The following is a 25,183-nucleotide window of genomic DNA, read 5'->3' as shown; positions in this document are numbered from 1 at the left end:
AGGGTCATCGAAGGGTCGCGGCATACCCCAGCTCACGACATCCAGCGTCGCTGCAAGTTAACGGTGGGCTAAGTCAACACCACAAATGGGCAGGAAGGTTTGGCAAAAAGAAAAAAAAAACACTCATGGGAACTGAAATGATTGTCACAAGCCATCGCTTGTGACAATCATTTTAGTTTGTATGTTGACGATCCAGATTGTGTCAAATGAATTATCTCCGTGCGACACGTCTTCTTCCTGTGCCGTATCCAAAATCTGGACCGCAAACTCAACGGCTTGTAATCCCAATTATAGCGATTCGGAATGGCGCATTCTTGATTTGCACGCTGCAATGCTTTTCCAAGCAAATCTGATCTGAGGCCTTCTTGACAGCCCACAGCAATGGACCCAGTATGTGTTGACCTTTGTTCAAAAAGGCCTGCAACATCACTGAGGCAAGTTCGCATTTTTTTTTGTCTGATGGGCAGATGTTATGCTAGACCAGCTCAAGAGATCATTAGCTGAGGTCGAATACCGTAACGATCGAAAAGTGCATTTGCTTTAGCCTCGTTTAACCATAGGAACAGGGCCCCATCGTAAACACAGGACCCCATGTCCAAGTTTGGTGCTAATTTGTTTTGTCTTTTTTAATATTCAACAACAACAACATAACAGTTTATGAATGTTTTCAGCGTCCAAGTGGCTGGTGATGTCATGGTGTTGAGACACTTTTCATGGTTCACTGTTCATCCACTTTCATCGAGACCAAATACTGTTTATCAGTCCAAAAAAGAAACTGCTGATGCTTAGAAAAACCAGCAGGGGGAGCCCAGGAGCCCAAATCCCCCTTTGCACCTTCCTGGTACTTAAAAAGAGTTGAGGACAGCACAAACGTGTTATGATCTTTTGGCCTGATCGTCCATCACTTGTCCTCACAGCATCCATCTGTTCGCACCCTGTGCACCACCTCTGCCCGCCTTCCATCCCTCTGCCGGCATGCCCGGGGATCAATCAGGAGCTCATTGCTCAGCCCAGCTGTCAGCGTCACCCTTGGCGCTCGCCGATGTCTCACCAGCAGGCCCGGCGAGCGCCGCTGCGCCCGCTTGATCTGAGGGCTCAGCGTCTGAGGTGAGTGGCAACTGCAGAGGGGGCGGAGCCTGATGGATTGAGATTCTCGACCCCCTGCTGATCTCTCATTAAGGCTACTGCCTCATTGGGAGGTTGGCGCTACGTTTCGGACTTGCTAATGACTTGACTAACCAAAGGCTGGGCAGGTGATACTAATTTGAAGCATTGACCAATTAATTTATTTGCCCGATCTTATTTATTTATTTTTTTCAATGACGGAGATCCTTCAATAACGCAAAATGATGCATTTGTGGCACAGGAATCCATTGACCAGGATAAATTATTGCTACATGGCGCAAATTAATAACGTGTGATGTGCGAATCAATAATCCACATCTGTCCAGTGTTTTGTGTAATAGCCTAGCGTAACACTGTTATTTTGTGCATCGCATCAAACCCAAGTTGAACCGTAACTGGTTCTTGGCGGGTCGCTGGTTTCAATAACTCCACGCAAAAAGTAGGAGCCCGCTCCATTAATGTAAGTTTGATGGATCTGAATTTCAATGAGAGAAGCGGGCATGGCATGAAACAGTCCAGAAAGGTTTTTAATATCTTAAGTCAGCGGGGGATGCTTTTCAAAAAGAGTGTCTCGGTTTGTTGACACTGACGCATTCATGTTGCCAGTCCAAACCCGGAGGACATCGCAGGCAGCGAATTGGGTCAGACGTGGGCTGAGCTAGTCAATCAGAAAGCTAGTGAGTTTTTACCGAGTCAGTGGGTCCGTGACAAAGGTCTGCGGGCGGCAGTCTGGCCGCGTGCCGTGCCTCCATCAGCAGTTTGGTGGTGAGGCGATGCAAATGAGGAGCGGGGAAGGGCGGCGCGAGGCGGTGAGCCTCGACGGGGGAGGGGGGGGGGCTGTGAAAAGGGATGACGGGCAGTGCAATAATGCTCGCTCCGCGTCTATTAGGATAGTCATTTAAGGATAATAGGCACTCCTGGATGAGGTGCTGGAGGAGTTGTCGACGGGCTTTTTATTACTCGACGTCCACACACATAAAGGCAGCCTGGCCAAATGTGAGCATTTTCCCACCCATGCGATTAAAGTGAGATTCTTGGGACATCTCTTGAGCTGCTTATCCTGCATGTTTGGTGCTCAACATTTGAGTGGACCGAGACTCTATGTGGCCTATAGAAAGGTTTTCCTTTTTAGTTGAAAATGACTTCCAGGATCCTTCACTGTACAATGGGCAAATGGTTAGTTTGGGGATTTTTGTTGTCAGGTTTTAAATCCATCCATGCTGTCCATTCATGTTGTGTCTGTCATACCAGTGAGCTAGCATTAGGTCAACCGGAGTCCGAGTTTGCATACCGCCTTGGAATCAGAGGCCAACAGCAAAGTAACGACAAAGAACTTGATACGCTGCCTAGATGGGTTGTAATACTGACCGCTTAACCGTTAAATAGAACGCTCATTTGCCGGCTGAATATTCCCGCCCACGTGAAAATGCCGGATGTCGCTCTCGAATACGTCACGCGTGCATGTATATATTTATTATTCCATATTTCTGCGACACTTGGAGATACGACGATACGCTAATATTCATCCTCACATGATAACGGATTCAGTATTCGATTTTAAATGGTGCAGTCTGTGGCCTCTCAATTTGAGAGGCCACAGATTCGTGCAGAGCCCTCGTCACAAACAAAGCCACCATTCAAAAAGTCCCCCATTCAGCTCAAATAAATGTAAGATTTAGGAGGCGTTAACATTTTTCTGGCTTGTATAAAGACGTCGAAGGTTTGGAACAATGGCCGACAACTTTAGCCTTGGTTTCATCATGGAAGATATTTTGGACGCTGCAGTCGTCGTCCTTTTGGTAGAACAAAACGTGTCTCTCTGCGTGTCGACGGGTACATGCAGGAGAAGGAGTTTCTCCTGTGATACATTCAGCGTGGCGGCGCACTATTTGGAAGGGAAAAAAAAACAGGCTTGCTCTAACTCTGCGCCAAGCAGGGGAGAGCCGAGCCAAGCTCAGTAGATATCGCGGCGAGGAAAAACAGCATTTCAGACTAAGAATAAAAGGCAAACAGGCTCAGCGAGCTTAAGGTGGCGTCGGGTGATTTTGGATGGCTTTGCTGCAGACTGCAATAGAAGCAAAGAAGGGGCTGCGGAGCCCCCGGTTCGAAATTGCGAATACAATCTTAGCAATAAGCAACAATCACACAGTGTGTCAGAGATCCATCTGGACCTCCGCTCGGCCGAAAGACGCTCTTGTTTTTCTACTTTCCAATGAATTCAACCTTTTGTTGCCGGGGGCAATTGTGAAGAATTACAAAAAGCGATAAGATTCAATCGGGGGAGCGGCTGTCTGCGGCGAGGCGTGTGTGTGTGTGTGTGTGTGTGGATTTGAGCATTTGGGAACAGTGATGAGGGCCCCGCGTCAAAGTGAATCTGAATATCACAGAGACGCGGCAACGGCGACATCTGAAGCGTGCGCTTCCTGTGAACGCGGCTCACATCAGGATACACCAAAGAGCCCCCCCCCCCCCCCCCGCTCAAGCATGCGCACCCACGGAAGCTTTACCAAAACACTATTGTTAACGTGTTAAAAAGAAACACCGTCAGCATACAGCAGTAGGAGAACCATCTGCCTCTCCATTACGCAGAATGTGAGAAAGACGCCGCGTGGTTAACAGGCTTAAACGACAAGGCCGTAGTTTGCCGAAGTGTTCCGAAGCTACGATGCTAAAAATCTGCAGAGGATTGGACATTGAGTGCTACTTAGCTCACGTTTGTCATTTCAAGTCAACTCATAAGAATCAAGGTTCGCTTTGGCAAATGCGTTGCAGGTTCCCCCCCCTCACCTGAGCGATTCGGCCATACGCCGCAGGTCTTCATTCTGCTGCTTGAGCCGCTCCAACTTGGCCAGGATCTTGGAGAGCTCTCGGCTGGAGCGCTCCGGGTGCTCGCTGTCCCTCACCAAATGGCCGCCGATGTAGAAGAGTAGCGTCCCCCAGGCCAACAGCACCAGGGTGATCCAACGCCATGAACCCGCCCAGGGTCGCATGGTGTGACCACGCCCGCCCCTTGAAATTGCCTCCTTGATGTGCTCGTGTGTCCCCAAACCACCCGCTGGGCTACCTGACGGTCCCACTCGTGTCCTCGTCACCACATGGAACGACGCAGTGCCAACTTTAGCACTGGCATTTTTGGACAGACGGTAGACAAGAGGTTAAAAAAAGGTTTCGGGGGTGCTCTCCAGGCTGCGAGCCGGCGTTCTCTCCTTTCGCTACAGCATGGTGAGCGTGTTCAGGCGTCTGCCCGACGGTGGCCCGACCGCCGCCCTCTCCGCCCGGCTCGGCGTTGGCCAACCTTTGCCCGGCTGGCTCGCCAACTCCTTCAAGTCCCTTCGGAATCTTTTGTTGAAGTTGTGCCCTGCGGAAAGAACGCAAGAGCGACGAGAGTGAGGTTAGTTGGGGTTGGTCCGAACCAGTGTGACGTCAAAGCAGGATCGCATGGCTTTAATGTTCAAGTCTTGAATGCTTGACACAGGAAAAAACAGGATACTCAAACCAACATTGTCCAGATGCCCCTTTGTGGGGGGGGCGGTTATGGCTTTGTTCCCGGTCAACGTCGACTCTTCCATTCCACTGTTGCAGATGCGCAGTCACGGATATCGGAAGAGTCGTTCGTGAATGCAGTTGCTGTTGCGACTGACCTCACTGCTCTTATAGCAACGCAGGCTTCGGATGTGCTGAGCGGGGGGAGTGGTGGGGGGGGGGGGGGGTTATGATGGAAAATAAGAGCTGCGAGAGGGCCCTTCGCCAGACGCTAATACACGACTGGGACTTAACAAAAAAAAAAGGCAAGTCTTTTTTTTCACTGCGTTTGAAAGCCGTAATGAGGTTTATGTTCAGAACACTAAAACCGCTAAATATAAAAGCGCCGGATGAGGCACACAGCCGCTGGCAGGTGGCATCGGAGGGAATATTAAGATAAAACTGACGGCGAAAACAATTCCACTTCTATTTGGAAGTTAACTTCCGTTGCGCGAAGAAAAACTTCAAAGTCACGCGCGCTTCCTCGGACCGTGGCGATAAGAGAGTGAGGATCATAGAGGACGACAATAAAGAAAAATAAATCAAAGGATATTATCATCAGAAAGAGTCAGAAAATACCATTTGAAAATGTTTCCTAGATTATCTCGCCTTGGATTTGACAACAGCCTTCACCCTGCAGCGGGCGTTGTCAGGTTGATGTCGGCAGCGAACGCCACGCCAACATGCAAGGATGGGCCCTGGGGGGCCGGGGGGGGGGGGGTCATCAGCCATGACCCGTGTTCGGTCCTAGCAAGTGAATCTTCAATGTGAGTCAGCTGGCAAGAGAGGTCATCCATCACCAAGGCTTGGCCGGCTCAGTCGGCAATAAGCGACGAGATGAGGTCCGTCGCTGAATTATGCATGGAGCTCAGCTGAGGATGGCTTCCATTACACTAACATGACCGCTCTGGCTCAGCCGTGGGAGCTTTTTCTCCAGCATGAATGTCATTAATTTTTTTTCTTCCCACTCACAACACAATATTTTTGAAAATGCCAATACGTGCTTTATTTTAATCCAACGTTATGTTGATCCCACAACACCACAAAAAAATAAAATAAAAAGTCAAAGACCTGGCAGATGTACCGTTTGGAAATTGGCCAAGACTTCATTCATTCATTCATCTTCCGAGCCGCTTGATCTTCACTAGGGTCGCGGGGGGTGCTGGAGCCTATCCCAGCTGTCTCCGGGCAGTAGGCGGGGGACACCCTGAATCGGTTGCCAGCCAATCGCAGGGCACACAGAAACGAACACCCATTCGCACTCACACTCACACCTAGGGACAATGTAGAGTGTTCAATCAGCCTGCCATGCATATTTTTGGAATGTGGGAGGAAACTGGAGCACCCGGAGAAAACCCACGCAGGCCCGGGGAGAACATGCAAACTCCACACAGGGAGGCCGGAGCCGGAATCGAACCCGGTACCTCTGCACTGTGAAGCCGACGTGCTAACCACTGGACTACCGGGCCGCCTGGCCAAGACTTAGAGGATTTAAAAAAATACAAAAAAACTTTGATGCATTATGTCACACGAGACGGCAGAAAATCTTCCAGCACTCTTACGAGACTTCAGCTTAAACGTAAGGATAAACTCCACACGTTGACTTTATACTTTGCAAAAGCATCAAGGAAGAGGACAGGAAACGGAAAAAAAATAATGACAACGACCAGAGCATTAACAGAGAACCTTTTCTCCTCCTCTTTTTTTATATGAACGTCATGGTTTAAAATACCGCCGGCAAAAAGGGGAGAACAGTTTTATGATGGTGAGCGCGGAAAGTGATTAACGACCAGTATTAACAAACGGACTGCTTTGGGAGGTCTTCGAGGTCACAACCGTGACAGCAAATTACCCAAACGGTGCGCGCTGCCCATTACAGTGCTTTATAGACGTGATTTTGACCAAAAAAAATGGCCAAAATGGTAACGATTGGGTGAAAACCTCATTAAATCTCATCTCAATCAAATGTTGGCTGTCAAGCCACATAACCGCTTTTAGGAGTACTAATGTCTGATCCTCGACAATAGTTTTCTGGGCAATATGGTGTCTAAAAGCATTGCAATTTAGCAGCAGCTGTTGCCATCGCACTTTGCCCACAAATAAACTCTAAGCAGCTTTACTGGCTATTTTCTTGGTGCCCAGGCGAGCGGTTCGCAACATATTTCCAGCCTTTTCCTCGGGGATGGATGTGAAAGACTCAGATTTAACACAAAAAATAAAATGAAATGGGGGAAAAAAAGTGTGAATCGCTGCCTGGCGCTGAACGATTAATCAAAATCTGATTGAAATGTGACAAAAGTGCAATATCCAAATCGCTAGAACTGCAGTTTTACGATTAAGGTCAAACATGTCAGAATAAAACATTATAAATAAAACTCTGGGGTACGACGGATTTGCCACTTGCCTGCAAATCATCAGCCGGATGCCGCGTGTTTGCTACAGACCTCGGGAAAAAGGGCATTTATTTTTCGACTAACTTTAAATCTCCTGTTTCAGTAAAGAAAAATAAAACAACTTGGAGCAGGGGCGCTCAACCTTTTTTGACCATAGATCTGAATCACGGGAAGTTGTTAGCACGAAGCTATGCTAGTCGCTAACAACTTCCCGTGATTGAGATCACATGTCACCTTAAGGTTAAGGATGTTGCCGGACTCCCTTTCAAGGAAGGTCGACTTCTGAATTTCTCTTTTCAAGATATGACACATTTCAGGCAGTGTACGTCAGGGATTTAAATTCAGGAGCTTCTTTTTTTCTTCATTTCAATAGCACATGAATATAACATTTCAAAGTTCAAGAAGGCGGGGCATGGGGGCATGAATTACGAGAAGGTGAATATGAATTGCAAAAATCTTCAGCACAGAGAACGGTACGGAACGATAACCAGCATCAGGGCCAATCGCGATAACTGCAAAATAGAATGACGAAAGGCTTCAGGCCAAATGTCTCAAAATATAAAGTCAGAGCCTAGAAATGGAAACCGCTTGGGTGCACAGACACGGCTGTCAAATTGCACTGCGCAATCTTGACTGGATCTCCGGTCAATCACAGGGTCCGATCCGTACAGAGACAGACCATTCACGCCATCACCGAGCCCCTACGAGCCGTGTGTGAGTCAACCATTTTGCCGTCAGTGGAAAAATACGACTGGGTTATAACCTGTGAGCAACATACCGGAAACTGGGGTAATACGAGCGTAGGCAAAATAAATATAGAACAAACGACGGATGGGGAGGCCCAAGTGTAAACAAATGATGAGAGACAAGTTGTCTTCAGAGTGACACCCTCGTGTCCTGACGTCTGCAAGGCAGGTAATTGCGCCTGTTGTTTAATAGCCTGAGCTACGACGCAGCCATGGGGCGCTGTTAGCGCCACAATGTCAATTTTGTCTTCTATTATCTTAATTGCCGGCGGGAGAATTTGCCGTGCATGCGCGGCAAGTAAAAAAAACTTGAGCAAACAAACGACGGGGGAGCGAGGGGAAGCGTATTCCACGCCGCGAAATCCAAACGACTTGTCCTCGACATAACGACAACGTCAGAAAAAAAAAAAATAACTGCGACTGCAATACAGTTTGGCATTGAAACGCTCGGCCTTGCCTCCAAGGTTCTCACTGCAGAGAATTTGCTGAAAGACACACACACACACACATACACACACACAATAATGAAGGCACATTAAATTAGTGGGGGGCAGGCTGGTGGTAATGGTTCATGCAAACAAGTTTCTAATTACAACTGGGAGACACATGATTAGCAGTAAAATTTTAAAAAAGCATCCATCATCCTCGTCTTTTACGACTTTTTACGTCCAGCTAAAAAATGCGGCGGGCCCGAGCGACGGCCTCACCCGCCAGCCTGAGATGCCTCATGATGAGTGAAGGTGGATCCAGGCGCCGAGACGTGTCAAGGTCGGCTTTTTAAATTTGCTGCGTCAGTGAGGGTGATGAACTGGCTCCGCGTTGCGGGCGAGCGTGTGTTTGTGACACACGGATGAGTGAGGGGGGTGGAGTCTATTGCATTCGGGCAGAATTTATATGGCAGGAACGTCATTTCTTTTAAAAAAAAAAGAGCATTTATTTTTGTTGAGGAACATCATTTTTTGAGTAAAGCCGATGACGCGAAGAACCTTGGACATCATTAACGGCGTGAAAAGGGCCGGGTTATCCATCTACCTTTGTCTGTACTGGACACAAACCACACCTGTCAGTTCTGCTCTCTGCCCCCTTTGGAATGAATCCCAATGACGGCTGACCTTTACCAGCCTGGGGTGCAGCTTGTGAGGTTGGAGGGGGACGGGGGGTTGTCAGTGAGGGCCCGTCATAACCCTACAGAGGGAGCGCCAACCTTCCCTGAGCGATCTGGACAATGCTGAACCGACACCGGAGGACAAGGCGATAGATGACAAACAACGGCAGCGGAGGACTTCAAAGGAGAGAGCAAAAGGAAGCAAAAATCACATTTGCGCCGATTCCTAATCCCCGAATGCCTTCTTGAAGAATTTCATCTTGAACTAAATGGGGCAAAATGGAGAGCATTATTTGGCGGTTGTTTATTGCCGGTTGAAAATACTCAATTTTGCTGCTTCATCCTTAATCTGATGGAGCATTAGTGGAGATCTGTGCTGACGTGACGATCCCAATCTCGAAAGATTCATAAATTGGACACATCCACCCAGCACACCACCAAATACATCACGGACAGCGCCCCTGCTGGCCGGAGCCATGTACTACAAGCTACACCGCTTTAGTTGCTTCAAGACCCGATCAATCAGCGACGTTCAATTAATTATTAAGCCGGGACCGAGCGTTCACGAGTACGTCTCACCTCGCCTGCAATCTCGACGATCCTGTCCCAAAAAAGTTAGGAGTGACGGTGCGCTCTGCTGCCTCTCGAGCAATAAGCTCCTAATAAAACTCCCAGCTCAGCCTAGGCCTTTAAACGCTCTCTTTTTCACCTCACTCATCTTCTATCCCAGAATTTACGATCTGCGGTTGACTCCCATTATACCCTGGCTGAGGAAGAACCCCCCCTTCTCCCCATCCCCTTTAAATACGAGCCAAGGTGGTCTCTCTCTCTCTGTCTCACTCTCTCTGTTTTTGACAGAGGAGATGAAGGCAGGGGGTGATCGACGAAAAAAAGGAGGGTCAAAATAAAGAGGGTGTTGTTGGTAAAGTGGGAGGTAGTAATTGGAAGAAAGATGGTGGCTGTAGAAACCAAGGCAGGGGGGGTCAAAAAGTGTTCCCTAAGGGATCCGAGTCCCGACTAATACAGAGAAAGACTTTTTATATGGAACTGTAACACGCGGCTCCCACCGATTCATCACTTTCTGCTACATTACTTCAACTCTTTGTCTTTGAACCTCGGTGCCTTTGTTCTGTGACCTCAACAATCCCCGCAGCACAAAGTGACATCTCCATTTATTTTACGCTCTCTCTAAAAAATGTTTTTTTCAAAGGCCGGGCGGGCGGGGAGCAGGTGATGTAAACAACATGGCCGCCCCCCTGACATCCATCTTTTGAATTAGAAGAACTGCAACATATTATTTGAAATCCTTACATAAGACCCCCCCCCTTCCTCCCCCCTCCTCCCTCCAAGGTTGTTTCCAAAGCAAGATACCCTCCGAACTCTGTCCCTTCAAGTTTTCCTCCACACGCTCCAATTTCTTCACACATGTGCACGAAATTGAGAATCAAAAAATGCCCGGAGGTGCATCCTCCCGTATTCATCCTGGAGTGAACTGGCGGCAGCTATAAATATAAATGGAGACTCTGAAATAAATAATTGACACGCCGAGATGGGCGCCTTTGTGCCTCCGTGCACCTGCCCGACAGCACCTTTGCCGCTGCGCTGCCATTGTCCCCCCCCCCACCCGCGCTTCGGCTTCATTCCGTTCGCTAACTCCCTCACACCTCCATTTGCTTCTTGCTCGGGTTCTGTTCGAGCTTCCTTTAATATTTTTTGAACCCAGAGCCACTGGGGAAACGCTTAGCAGAGACTTCAGCGAGCTTGTATTTTGCTTCACTTTGGGTCAGGATGGCAAAGAAATGTTCACATAGTCCCTCTTAATGATAGGATAGCACTTAAAATTGGTGGGATTTAGTGGCCGCGCGGGGAGGTTTGATTTTTTTTTAAGCCGTGTTTCTGTCAAGTGGTGCAAACGAGTGCGCTTTTGTGCCATAAAACGGGGGGTGGGTTGACGACGTTCGTGTCCGCCAAGAGCGCAAAATTCACTTAATTGTTGCATAATTAATTAATTTCAATTTAAGGTGGCGATGTATAATTGCCTCCCTTACAGTGCTAAGTCTCAGGTTTTGAATCTCCACTCTGGTTTTCCTGCGTGGAGTTTTCCCAATTGGGGGGGTGCAGGGTGTTTGGGCGGCACTGCCGACGTGCCTCATAACAAACTCCGTATTGACAAAATGCCTCGCCCCCCATCACAAAGTCGTTCCTGCGCTCCGTCGCGTTTGTTCGCTTGACTTGACTCTATTTTTCCCCTCACTCGGCACCACGCAGCCCCATCGCCTTCCGCTCGAACGCCGCCCCCCCCTGCCCCCCCACTCGATTGTGACCTCTTTTGTCGGTTGTTCTGTAGATTTTGTCGGAATTGTGTAAGGCTTGATGTATGAGGCCTTGTGAGGAAAGTGCTATTAGTCTGCAAGATGCCGCGGCAGGCTGCCATCATCTCTTTTGACCGCTTCAATAAAAGTTTAATCCGTTGTGGCAAAAGAGTCCCGTCAGCACACCGAAGGGTTTCGGCTCTGGGGCGGGGGGGGTGCACGATCATCACTCACGACGACCCGCCCTTGGCTCGCATGGACATGCAGAACGGTATGTTGTTAGTGTAAGGGCAACTGACACAATCTTCTGTGCAGACATTATCTCAGCATTGGACGTCATGTTCTATTTAAAAATAAAATATGGGCGGGGTGGGGGTCCTAAATCTTACTTAGGAGAAAATCTTCCACAGTCTTCCCTAGCCATTAAAAAAAAGAGCTTGAGCACAGAAACAAGCGCTGCATTTCTCCTCTCCACATAGACCAGTAAAGTGGAACGGGCTGCTCGCATCACATCGGTTTAACGGCACATGAAAGACCCGATACATCTCACCAGCCGATGCAATCACACCCACAAACACCATTCCTCCATTTACTACTTCCAACTTTAGATGTGGAAAAACAAGAGACCGAATCTCACACCTCTACAGTACCAACAAGGGTGACCCTTTCTCTTCAATGCAGGCACGAATAATGCCCGAGTACAGAAACAGCCCATCAAAAATTCTGATCGAACGGCAGAGCTGGACAGAAGGTGATTTATTTATTTTTTATTTTTTTAACATTTTAAGTAGATGAAGAATTCCGATGGAAAGGGAACAAGGGGGTCTTGCCCAACCCCTGATCAATTCATCAATGGGCAGGTATATGCCAAGACTCCAAATAGACTGTGTGTGTGTGTGTGTGTCGTTGGTTGTTTTTTTTCATTACTTTGTCAAGCAGAAAGGGTGGTCCTCGCTTTGCAGGCCTTTTTTTACTCGGTCCTCACTGTGCCACAAGTGCAGGAATGTGTGTGTGTGTGTGTGTGTGTGTGTGTGTGTCGTTGGTTGTTTTTATGCAGCAGGTGCTGACAGTAGTCTAGACAGCATCGTCCATCAATCTTTCTCTGGGCCGCTGCTTGTTCAGCACCCTTTTGCATCGACTGAGCTTTCCTCCTCCGGACCGGCGAGCCAATCCGATTCTTCCGAGCATGTAACCCAGCGAGACAGGAATGGTCGTCGGCCGTCCTGGAGAAATGAGGTGAGCGACGTCTGTCATTGAACTCATTCACTCCCAAAGACGGTTTTAAACGTCTTTTTCAGACTAGTCTAGAATTGGCTGGTACTGAATGAGTTAAGACGGCGCTGATGAGCATTTCAAGGGTGATTAATAGCCTCGACAAAATGCTGCCAACTAGTTAAGTCATCCATCGGGATGGAACAAAAGTGTTTTACCTTTCTTGAAATGCGGCAACCATTTGTTTTGACTATATTCACACAGGGAGATGGCTTTAAATGACAGCCCTCGACTTGATAGCAACAACTTCCATATTTGGGCGGGACGATTTTAAAAAGGGAGAGCCATACCGTGAGCACTTAAAGAGTTCTTAGCATCCGTGATGGCATGCGGTGTTCCTTTGAGCCGATTGCATTTGGTGTGTGTGTGGTCACTGGAGATAACGAAGAGGAGAAACGCTCCCGAACGCAGGAATGTTATCATCCGAGAGGATCTACGAGCTGCGGTTTATCATCATTTGCAGAAGCTTCTGCAGGGTGGCAGCATAAACAGCACGCTCGCCCCTCTGGGAACAGATGCAAAGAGGGAAACGAAGCCGCACAAGTCCTGAAAGTGCACCAAAATGACAACTCGTGCTTGTTCCCGGGGGTCCGAGGACGGTGTACTGATGCGCATCAACTCTACGGCCAGCCCCCCGGGTTCCAGTCAAGTAGTGCTGCATCAGCCCCGGTGTGCATCAATAGTCCGGATGAAAGATGGCTCTTCTGAAGGAGCACAACGAGGTGGGGGTGGCGAGGTAAAGTGGGCGGATTTGGCAGGCGAGCGGGGGCCCGCGGTCGGGAGTGCCTGCTCGCCGCCGCCACAGATGTTGTTTGCAAGTCTTCACACAACATTACGCTCGGAGTCATGCGTCTCACAATGAGGGAGGGGATAGTGAAATCATCACGGCGCCCTCGACAGCTGTGATTCACGCCACACGTGATGCATTTCGATGCCAACCGCGAAAAAAAAAAAAAAAGAAAAAAAAGAAAAAGAGTCCTTCCGCCACGGCTTAAATACGCTCCAGAAATGCAGCCTATCAATACTCGTCGAGCTGACGAATGAAACTCTTCCTAAAAAGCAAATCCATCCCTCAGGCGGCATTAATGGTTTCAATTGATCAAGCTGAAGCATGCTTCAAATAAAAAGTTCCCAAAAATAAGTCTGCTCAGAGCTTCAGACCGGGCCCGAGATTCGTTCTGTGACGCATATGGTTGCATAGGGGGGGGGCCATTGGTACGCATCCAAATATATATTAGCCATTCGACAACAGGTGACAATTATGAAACGACACACACATTCCTGGGAAACCGCGCCAAAGGCGGCGGTGAGAAACGGGCCAATCCGTGTCCTTGCTTTAGATTGCCTTTGTAATCCAAAGGGCCGGCGTGTCATCTGTTGAATTATTGATCCGCACGTGTCACACCAACACAATAAAAAAAAGCATGACAACGGCGCTCCGTCACCGCACGCAGGATACGAGTCGGAACGCATATGGCGAATCAGGAATAAATACGGTCCATCTGGGAAACATTAAACGCACGAGTACATAAAAAAAAAAAGATAAATGCAGTCGGGAACAAATGTATTGATGCCGTGGAACAAAATTTATCACCGGCAAGGTATGGTTCCCTGTTAATGTATTTGCTTTCCAGAATTATTTTCTCATGATTGTGTTCAAGGCGGCCCCGGTAAGTCCAGTGGTTAGCACGTCGGCTTCACAGTGCAGAGGTACCGGGTTCGATTCCAGCTGCGACCTCCCTGTGTGGAGTTTGCATGTTCTCCCCGGGCCTGCGTGGGTTTTCTCCGGGTTTCCTCCGGTTTCTTCCCACATTCCAAAAACATGCATGGCAGGTTGATTGGGCGCTCTAAATTGTCCCTAGGTGTGAGTGTGGGTGTGGACGGTTGTTCGTCTCTGTGTGCCCTGCGATTGGCTGGCAACCAGTTCAAGGTGTCCCCCGCCTACTGCCTGAAGACGGCTGGGATAGGCTCCAGGACCCCCCGCAACCCGAGTGAGGATCAAGCGGTTTGGAAAATGGATGGATGGATGATTGAGTTCAAACATCAGACGCCGAAAAGCATCGCATCTTCACGCCACGTTCATAACCGACGCAATTCAAGTGAGATGCAAACGTAACTATTGCATCACTGAAAACACCATCGTAAAAAAAAACCTCGCACCAACCGACAAGGGAGTTTTGGTCTCTAACGTTTTTTTGCAACGATCTGAACGCGCCGCTTGCTGGGCTCAATCAATCATGATGAAACGCCAGCTCAACACGAGTTCAAGGTGCCAACTTGAGCCCCGACTCTCTCAGTTGATAATGGTTGAGTCCGGTCCTCAGCTATCAAAATCGCCTCCTCCCCAATCTGCCTTCTAGCCTCCTTCCACATTTACATCTCATCCTTCCAGAGATCGTCTTCGGTGTCCGGTTCTGTTCCAATTTCTGTCTCAGAGCCGAGGACCGGCAGAGAAGACGGACGGGCCTGCCAGCGGCTTGGCTTGGTCGACTGGCTCTCTGCAGCCCGTCGTCATTACTGCCGGCTAACAAGCAGAGAGCAAGGATGTCTGCGGCTGCTCTGTCCCTTAACTAACAAAGAGAAAAACCTCACGGGGGGGGGGGGGGGGGGGGGGGAGACGGTGGCAGCGGCGGCCGCGATTCGGCGGCGCGGACTCCCGCTGGACCTATAATGGTGCTTTCTCATTAGAATTTTACTCCCCGGGGGAGTGGCGAACGTGCTGGGTTTCGCGTCCTTTCAACTAAGCTTTGTGTGGACAACAAGGGGAGATGGGAAATGCTTTGAATTAATGTCCCGCGGTGGCGGGCATGCGTGCACGCAGGTGGTTTTCTCGCCGCTGCGCAGCTGGATACCAGGACGCTTTTATTTTCCATGTGTCGCGTCGGCGCCAGCGGAATGCTGACGGGAGAAGGGGCGGACGTGATTGGTCACGATTCTCGTGGATCCTCGAGAAAACGAGAGGCTTGGAGGCAGGGAAAGACTCAAAAGGGTACTGCGGGATCCACTAGTCCAACCGTCCGTCCATCCGTCCACTCTAGCTTGTCCCCGTATAAGGACAACAAAACACTATTCCGGCAGACTTACACCAAGATGTGGTTGGTACACTGGACCGATCGCAATCGCGGGGCACCGATTCGGAATGGATCGACTGGGTTGCTCACCGATACTCTGCACTTGCCGGAAGTATCATAGCCACAAGTGCCAAGACAGAGTGGCGGAATGGCAGGACACTGATGCAAAATTGTCACTCAAGTCTCCCATCCTGTAAGACCGAGAGGCCTGAAAGTTGGATTCTCGGATACGGCATGAAAGCAAACACAACCTTCAAGCAAGCAAAGGCATAAAGATGTTCCATGACAGTTTTTTGAGAGAGAGAGAAAGAGAGAGAGCACCAGTTGAAAAATGTAATTTGGCCGTTTGGCGGGGAGCAGCGCGAGAGCCTCTGTGTGTCCGACTCTCTCCGTGGACTATTATTGTTGCCATCCTTCATTTTGTGAATACAACCGCGAAGGTCGACAGAAGAGGACACTCCCTGCATTCTCATCCGATGTTTCGTTTGGCTGATGATTCGCTGTCAGATTTTGGATGACATGCTGAAGTGGGGCCAGGGGTCCAATAAAACTGGAGGGTGAACGCTGCTTGAGCGACGTCAGCACACGCATTCACAGCCATGGGCAACCGAGACTCTGCAATTAACCTGACGTAAATGTTTTGGGGGTGTGGGAGGGAGCTCGACAGTGCAGAGAAAATTCCAATGTGTCGTCTGACGCTAGTACTGCCGACATACGATCAATCCAAATCGGGGGGGGGGGGGGGGGGGGGGGGTTAGATCCCCAAAAAGGTCTCAAAGTTTCATATGCATGGGGGGGGGGGTCTTCGCTGTGTTGTCGCTAATTAATATTGGCAACGAAAGGCAGAGGTGTTGTCATTTATTTTGGGACACTATCAACAAACTAATTCGTATGGCAAAGTAGCATTGCAAGAAATGCTTTCGTGGGGTTTGCGTGGTGTTTTGATGGATTATTTTTCAGCAAAAGTTTGTAGAATGTAACGAGTGCTGCTATTAAACTGGCGTTAGCCCGAAAGCTGCTCCCAGTGCGATTGTACAGACGATCCACGGTTGTTACCCCGTGACCACCCAGCAACGCCCCCATCCTTAATGGAGTCGCCTCGCGGAGTTGATCTCTGGCAGACTGCGCACAGAACAGGGAATCCGCCCAGAGACAAAATCTCGGACCCCCGGTAATAGGTCTCCTGGGGGGTCTACACTGCCGTGTAAAGTGGCTGGTTTCTCCACTGGGACTGCATCACCGCCGACACGCTTAGCCCGCTTTCGAGTGAAGCGCACGGGGGGGGGGGGGGGGGGGGGGGTGTTCAGACTTAATAAACTCATCAACAAATATTGCTAATTACAGCTGTGACATTGTTGAGCATATGCGGCTAATCTCGGAACCTCGACGGCAGTTGTCCGGCTGTTACGATGTCACGTGTCTGAAAGGGCACAGCTTGATCAATTCGTGGCGCATGAATATGGATATGCTCCATGACTATAAAGGTCCTGAAAAGATTTTGATGAGGCCAACAGGGAGAAACCCTTGGGGAGTGTCCTGGAAATCGAACCCACCACTTACGGTGGTTTTGCACTGAATGCATATAAAGGGGCTGTTGGTTGCAGCGCTTAATTAATTCAAAATAACAAATTAATTCAGTGCAGTTCCTGGCTACGGCCAGCAGGGGCGCAGTCTGCAGTTTGAACAGCAACCCAATGTTTACATCCTGTGGCGCCGCTCAAAAAAATGGATTTGTGAGTCTTGACAACAGAAAGTGATGATTGGCCATGTGACGGAGTGACCTGTCAAGCGTGACGGACGAAGGAACAAGCCCAGCAACATTTATTGATGATGCTTGAGAGAAAAATCATAAATAATGATTCGAAGCAGGTGAGGGCATGTGGAATATACTGCATACAGGCGTGAGCGGATGTATTAATGTGTGCATGTCTAAGCAGAACTGAGGTTGGTGAAGCTTAGCCGACTGCGGAATGTAAACTAGCCACTGCAGCACTCCTGCTCCGGCCGCAGTCAAGACGTGGCTCCACCGGGGGATCCGACATCCGGCGTTTAAAATCCCCCCACAACGGCCACGCCCACCTCCGCCCGCATCACATTTGAAACAACCCACCCACAGGCAAGCGCCCTCCGATGCACCCCCCACCCCCCCACACACACACAAATTATGGGCGCACCTTTTATTTTCAAGCAGGAGCATTAATTGGAACATCAAGCCGCAGTCGTTTATCGTGCATAATCACTTCGCGGCTTTTTGACAAGCCGCTCGCCTGACGCGGTCGCGTCTATCTCGACCAGACAGTGGCCCAAAGCAAGGTTAAACACTTTAATCTAATCTGATGACAAATGATTTGATTAGGTTAGCCAGTGATTAACCTCTGTGTCTATATTTTTGGTACCTGTAACTGAATAGGCCTCCCCGGCACACAAATGTCAGCACGGGGCTGCGTGTGCCACCGTCTTGATCTATTGTGTCAGGAGCGTGCGCGGGCGTGAGCGAGCGTCTTGCAGTCCACCGAGGGACACATGATGATGATGACTGACTCACCCATTATCCCAAATTAGAGCCATCCTTCCACCATTCAAGTCGGAGCCGCTGGCAATGCCACGTAGTCAAAGCCATTATGGAAAACATGCACTAAACTGATTTAACTTTGCAAATACCATTAACTGGTGCCCCAAGATTATAAATATCCCACGCCCCAATCTTCGGAGGCAAATGGGGAATCGTGTTAAGAAAATCTTGCATCAATGTCAGACGCCGCGCCGGTTGCCAAAGGCAGAGGATGGGTTCATGTGAAACGGAGCCAAATAAAATAAAGGAAGACAAATTATCAGCCCCCCCGACATGATGGACCGAAGAGCTAGGCGTCACCTTTCCTTGTGCTGAGGAAAGGTGACAAAAGCTCCCTGAACTGATTTGATCAAGTTAGGAAACTCATTTAAGTCACTCTTAATGCCGCCTTGCAAAAGAAATGGTGCTCGGGCTCCAGTGGACACAATTAAAAAAAAAAAAAAACGAAGAAAAAAAAAAGCCTCACTTTGGCGAGCATTTGTTTTGCATGGGGGGGGGCAATTTGTCAAAACACACTTCAGGACCTTGCCGTTTTTTTTTTTTTGGTCCACTCATTTTGTCTGTTTTGCGCCGCCAAAGTGCCTCTTTCCCCATCTGGATTCCTGTCGAAGAGTAACAACAGTTGCCTAGCAACAAAATTTCCACCCTGCAGAATTTTACTCGATTATTTTTTCCCCCCCCCTCTCTCTCTCTCTCTCTCTCTCCCTCTCTCATGGTTTATATTTCTGAGCGAAACGAGATTCTTTGTGATTGCAAGTTCAAAAATCCCTGTGGTACAGACATACTTCTACCCGGCTTTCAAACGTCCCGAGAGTCAACTGGTTGACTGCAACAGTCAAAATGACTGTTTCCAGGCAAAGTCGGAAATACTCAACTAATTGGATGCACCCATAGCATTTTTTTTCCTCCTCTCTCAGCACAAGTACTTCCCAAGACCAAAAGATCTACGCTTGCCATGAACCCTTAACAGCGGTTACTACAGTTTTTGAGACATCCAAAATGTTCTTTTTCAAAAAGCTTGCTCGACACAGAAACTGACAGCATATCATAATGACGTCCCGAGCATCCAAGTCATTTGGAAGTCCATTTTCGTGACGATAATAAACTAATAATAAACTGAACGCTTGTGGAAAAAAAAGTCTAACACATTTTTATTTGTTTAATATACTGTACTGCATATAAATTTTTGAAACAGTATGTGTCTTCACCGCTACATATTGGCAACGCGTCCATGAGCGCTGCAGGGGAACCATTTATCATGACGTGCCTTCATACACAGCAGACGCAATACTAAAGCGCACACCAATAACTGGTCGTGATGATGATGATGGAGAATAATGGCGCAGTGGTGCGACACAAGAGTTATTTGGTGCATGAATGATCCCAAAAAAATGGAAACGGGCTCGAGGAATTTGGACTAAAAAGGTTTTGTTTTGGTGAATCACTCGCTTTGACGTCCTTCCGGCGAATCGCTGGCTCTGATGTCAGCTGATATTTTCGTGCTTAACTTTGCTGTCAATGATACGAGGGCGTAATGAGGGGTGTGGGGAGTGGGGGGGGAGTGGAGGGAGTCAAAGCGTTGACATTTTCCACAATCAATCTGAATTTCCAAATGCCGCGTCATGAATCCATCAAGCGATTAGACCTCAGTGAAGGATCCGCGTGAGAATTGGCGTCCTCGGGTTACATTTGCAACGTGAGAGCGGATAAAAACAAACAAAAAAGGGGCTTCGCTTCCCTGAATTATCGCTGCTATTTAAAATCATAACCAAGCCTCATTATACGAGGAATGTAGGTCTCTTTGGGTTATTTGTGAACCGGAATGCAAAAGGTTCAAATGGGCTCGCTCGTTTGATCTCTCGGCACAATACCAAGACAAATGCGACCCCGCAACGGGATCTGTCGCCGAGTCCACACCTTCTGCACCTTAAGCAAATATTTATCCGCATTCACACGTGGTTTCATTTGACAAGAGTGACCCGGCATGGAATAGCTTTGGATGAAAAATGGTCATGACTCCAAAAGCAAGCTAGAATAATGAACTTGTTAGCATGCTCAGCCTCCCGGAATTCATTCCGCCTGTTCTGACGGATGGAGCAGAACCTGCTCTGATTTCATTCCTCCTGTGCGCTCGGAGGCAAAGAGGCCTTATTATTTTTTTTTTCAGTCACTCGCCGATCGAGGCCCATGCGAAGGAACATGTCAGCATGTCATGAGATCGCATGCGGACGCTTATAAGCAGCGAAGCAGAATCTGCGTCAAATCAATGCTAAAAAAGGAAAGCTTTTGTATGACAGTGTCCGGTAAAAGGAAGAAGAAAAAAAAAACTTGAACCAAGGCATTGACGGCAGCTTTGTACTCGATAAAGAGGGGTGGCAGCGGGATCTATTTTTAAAACGGATAAATGCTCTCCGCGGACCATCAGACTTGTCGGCATGGAGGAAACGAGGAGGAAATTCTTCAATTCTAATTATTAGAACTATACATTCTAATGTGTGAATGTGAGGGTGAGTGTTGTCGATATGTGACATGTGATTCACTTTTGTCATGCCCGGTCGGACCAATGACGGTCAGCGACTGATCGGCAAATCACAACCCGATGATTGATTTTGCGTAAAAAGCTTCCGATCCGATCCAGCCAATCCGATCCGTGTGAAGTCTATTTTCGACGCTCTCCAACGTGTCTCTCTCACGGGTGGATGATATTCAATGAGCGGAACAGAACTGGAATGTTTTTCAGCTACAATCACCGAAGAGATATTCTTCTTCTTTTGAGTGTGGGGAGGGGGGTGGAGGGGTTGTTGCACTGTATTACTTATTAATTACCGAGGAATACCGCTTTTTACAGCATGCTTCAGCCCCCTGACAGCTTTTATTAGCATCGCGGTGACAGCTTATGTAATATTTAAACTTCCAACCGTGCGGGTTTACTGTGAACATTGAACAAAAGCAGATTTTGAGCTCGGACGATCGGCGAGTCACTGAGATAGCGGCTGCTCCATCACTCTGCAGCTCATCCATCGCTCGACCATTTTACTCTCCTGTAAGCAGCCATCAATTGAGGCGGCGAAGCTATCAGTGCCCACGCTTGGGCGGCCTCTTTTCCTTGCTTGACTATATGTGCGCGTGCGTGGGGGGGGGGGGGGGGGGTTCTCGCGTATTGGTTGATTGGACTCTCCAGCCGCGGTTTAGGCATTAATGAACACCGCCTGCCCGCCCTGGTCTCAAGTCCTCTTACCAGTCAGTCTGGATGGATGGATGGATCAGCGCGGCCCCGACCTAATGGACTCCCATCGGGGGGAGGATCTAATCTCGGCCTCTCGACGGAGCGTGGCATCTCAAAAGGGCAGTGCTCACCTTCACATCAAAGGACCCGAAAGGGACATTTCAACAATAATTAGGAGAAAAATACCACCCCAGACATAAAACGGAAAGTGCACCGGCAGACTGTAATTGGGACCCTTTGGCTTTAACTATCATCACATTGCTGTCTGATGAAAACCGGATATGTTCAATTAAATTTTTTTTTCCAAGGCGCAAAAGAGTTCGCTGAAAAAGAAATAAAAAATAAAATAAAAATATTTTTAAAAAATAATTTAACAAAATTATAAAAATTATTTTATAAAAAATATTTTTAAAAAATAAATTAAAAAATAAAATAAAAATATTTAAAAAAGAATTTAACAAAATTATAAAAAATATTTTTAAAAAAATTAAAAAAAAATTATAATTATTTTATAAATAAAAATAAAAACACGGCAACCAAGAATTCAGGTTCTTACGAAAATCAGGTTGGCAGACAAGCAGCATTTCTCACTAACCTCAACTTTAAATTGATTTGAAGCAGTGGGGACACGAGAAGAATGTTTCACTGCTTTGTTGCGGTTTTATCCAATTGGTTTTGGGGTGGTGGTGGGGGGGGGACGACAGTGTTTTTCCTTGTTTCCTGTCACATGCCGCAGGGGGGGTGAGAACTGCGCCGTTTGAGTCACGGGGTTGCGGCGAAGTCGAGATCGCCAGTGCTTGATGGCAACAAAGGGGTCAAGGTTGGACTGAGGTGGGATTCAGTCATAGAACCGAAACAAAAACATCGGCCTTCATCCGTGAACGTGCAAGGATTAACTCCACATTTTGCGGCTTATAAAAGCGACATTTCTCGCTAAATAAGGACCGGCCTCGACGACGGAAGAATAGCACAAACTTGGCAGATTGACCAGCATCTCCAAATGGATCAAGAAGGTTGCCTCCACTGAATTGTGGAAATCGGCTCGAGGGAGACGAGTCTTCAGTCTTCATTGAGCTAATGACAACACGGAATCATTTCACCCAGCGGAGTCCATAATGCCGGCCCGCATGAAGTCCTTCCCGCTCCATACGAAGCGAGACTTCCCCTTACGATCGTTATGAATAAAGCAGGTCTCTTGTCCTTAACCTCAATGTTTTATTGAAAGAGTCTCCGGGTGCTTTGACTCCATTTGCATGTGGTTGTCAAAGCCTAACAAACTTCAAGTTCACCGATTTCGTTATTTTACATAAACAGCCGCCATTTTTTTTATTCTCTTTCCCTTCAAGCAAAACCTTGAGCTCTCGTTAGGTTGTTTTTACAACAATATACGGTTTGGTTAAAAATGTGATAGGAGTAAATCTATCAAATACATTTGGCTTCTCTATATTGTTTATTTTCACTTCTTTTGAGTTGGGTCCGGAACATTTCCCCTTGCGAAAAACGTGAGCTCACTGTCTAAAAAGAAACCAGGCAAAAAAAAACAGTTAAAAAATATAAAAAGTCATTTATTTTGCCTTCCTCTTCTGAAGATGTGGCTCTTATCACATTAACCCACAAAAAAAAAAAAAAGGCCCGAGGGCAGGACCGCGTCTCACTTTGATGATGTCAGAGCTCGGGGAAAGCGAGGGGACAGGTCAGCGCATGTGTCACGGACATCAGAGGCCCTCAGCGGTGCGGCGCCATGTCAGCCGAGCGAGCGCCGCGCTTTTGTGACGAGGCTCGGACAGACATGCGCGGGGGGGCAAAATGTGACAAGGCAAGCGGAAACGGGGATGATTAAAGGCTGCGGGCGGGACGGCGACAGGCGGGAAGAGACGCAACTGGAAGGGAAGATGGGCGCTTGGAACATGGGGAAGGAATATTGAGAGGAAAAGGGGATTCAAGAGAAGTGGAAAGATGATCACTTTCAGAGGATTGGATGACAATATTGAAAAATGCACCTTGGGCCAGTTGGGGGGGGGGCTGCTAACAAAGAAAATATCGGCTCACTGAAGAGCATTTAACAAAAGACAGCGAATGGAAACGTAGCGGAAGCATCTTGCGACGACGGCACAGCAACTCAGACGGTGAATTTCGATAGGAGCAAAAACGATTGCGAGCTGAGAGCCTTAAAGGGATGATCATGTGACCCAAAGTTGCCGGGGGCCGAGGATATAAAAGATGCTCCCAGACTCATCGTAGCACTCACAGCAAAAAGGTGCTGAGAAAAAATAAGAATAAAAAAAAAAAAGATACGCTGGGGTGTGCGAGCGCGCGCTTCCTGCAACGGAGCGCCTCGAGTGAATTGGACCCGTTTTATTATTACTGCGAAGCAGGCCAACGTGCAACATAAGAGCAAAGTTGCACTGAATAATTGAATGATCCTTGTTTTGGGGGTTTTTGTGGAGTTTCTGTGGGATTTTGGAGTCATGTCATGGGAAGTGATTCACTTAAAAAAATAAAAAAAATAACAACAACAACGGCGGCCCGGTAGTCCAGTGGTTAGCACGTCGGCTTCACAGTGCAGAGGTACCGGGTTCGATTCCAGCTCCGGCCTCCCTGTGTGGAGTTTGCATGTTCTCCCCGGGCCTGCATGGGTTTTCTCCGGGTGCTCCGGTTTCCTCCCACATTCCAAAAACATGCATGGCAGGCTAATTGGACGCTCTAAATTGTCCCTAGGTGTGAGTGTGAGCGTGGATGGTTGTTCGTCTATGTGTGCCCTGCGATTGGCTGGCAACTGATTCAGGGTGTCCCCCGCCTACTGCCCAAAGACGGCTGGGATAGGCTCCAGCACCCCCCGCGACCCTAGTGAGGATCAAGCGGCTCGGAAGATGAATGAATGAATGAATAAAAGCATTCAATGTTCTCCGTTGCGCCTTATAATCCGATGCACCTTATATATGGATCAATATTCTCATTTCCTGGATGGAGTATGTTTAATGTTCGGTAAAGCGCTTTGTTGCAGCTGTAGCGGTTGCGAACTTTTGACTGAGGTACACAATCCGCTGACCTCGAGCAAAATTTAATGTAGATAATTTGTCATTTTTTTGGTAGTAGTCCTTGTCAAAAGCACACACGTGCTATTATTTGCCTGGTAAAGAAATGAGGCAAGAGTGTTCGATTCAGTGTCGCTATCTAAACTAATGGATGGACAACATCTTTACCTTCACTTTGAACTTACTATCTTGAAAGTTTGACTTCCCATGAAGACGATAGCTGACTGTGAACTGATTAGTTCTATTCACATTGCGTCCTTAAGCGGGAAACCATTGTGGCTTTCACCTTTCACGTTCCACCGTGTTCATAAATCACGACGCGCGCCAAGTCAAGCCACCTTACAGGTTTGAAATGTAAGAATGTAGACAATCAGACATGCTAACCTAATTAGCGCTCCTATAGCGCCATCTCTGAAACCGTCAACTACCCGTCATCAAAAGTGAAGAACAGGAAGCCATTTTGGCCCATATGTTGACTCTGAGTACAGTCACCGACACAATCGAAAAGTCATCCAAATAAAGTGCTGCAAACGGAAGCCCAAAAGTAAGACACAATCCACAGAACACAAACACGCTTTCATCCATTCATCCAATGAGTTCATGTCGGTCTACGTACAATTGATCCTGGCCTGCAGTGTTTTTATTGAGCAAGCATTGCTTCTGGTTAGCTCTTTAAGGGGGTTCTCTAACCATCTGTCTAATGGCAGAATAAACCATTTTGATGCATTTTTTGGGAAGGCATCGAAACCTCAAAACTATTTCAAAGGAAAAGTGTTGTCCTGGCAAAAAGGGGGCGGTGCTCAG

The 25,183-nt window shown here is 48.0% G+C and overlaps 1 protein-coding gene across 1 annotated transcript in view; it reads right to left on the bottom strand.

The window, feature by feature from the left end:
- The window catches only part of fut8b (fucosyltransferase 8b (alpha (1,6) fucosyltransferase)), a 67,809-nt gene that overhangs the window by 29,988 nt on the left and 12,638 nt on the right, over positions 1–25,183 (bottom strand). The window contains exon 2 of the mRNA XM_052053154.1: positions 3,913–4,483. Within this exon, the coding sequence (XP_051909114.1) occupies positions 3,913–4,115 (203 nt within the window). The 5' untranslated portion in view covers positions 4,116–4,483. The remainder of the gene's footprint in view (positions 1–3,912; positions 4,484–25,183) is intronic.

The sequence above is a fragment of the Hippocampus zosterae genome, chromosome 19, assembly GCF_025434085.1.
Source record: "Hippocampus zosterae strain Florida chromosome 19, ASM2543408v3, whole genome shotgun sequence".
Taxonomy (NCBI): domain Eukaryota; kingdom Metazoa; phylum Chordata; class Actinopteri; order Syngnathiformes; family Syngnathidae; genus Hippocampus; species Hippocampus zosterae.
The sequence above is the reverse complement of the archived record's forward strand: the minus strand, read 5'-3'. Positions and strand labels throughout refer to the sequence as shown.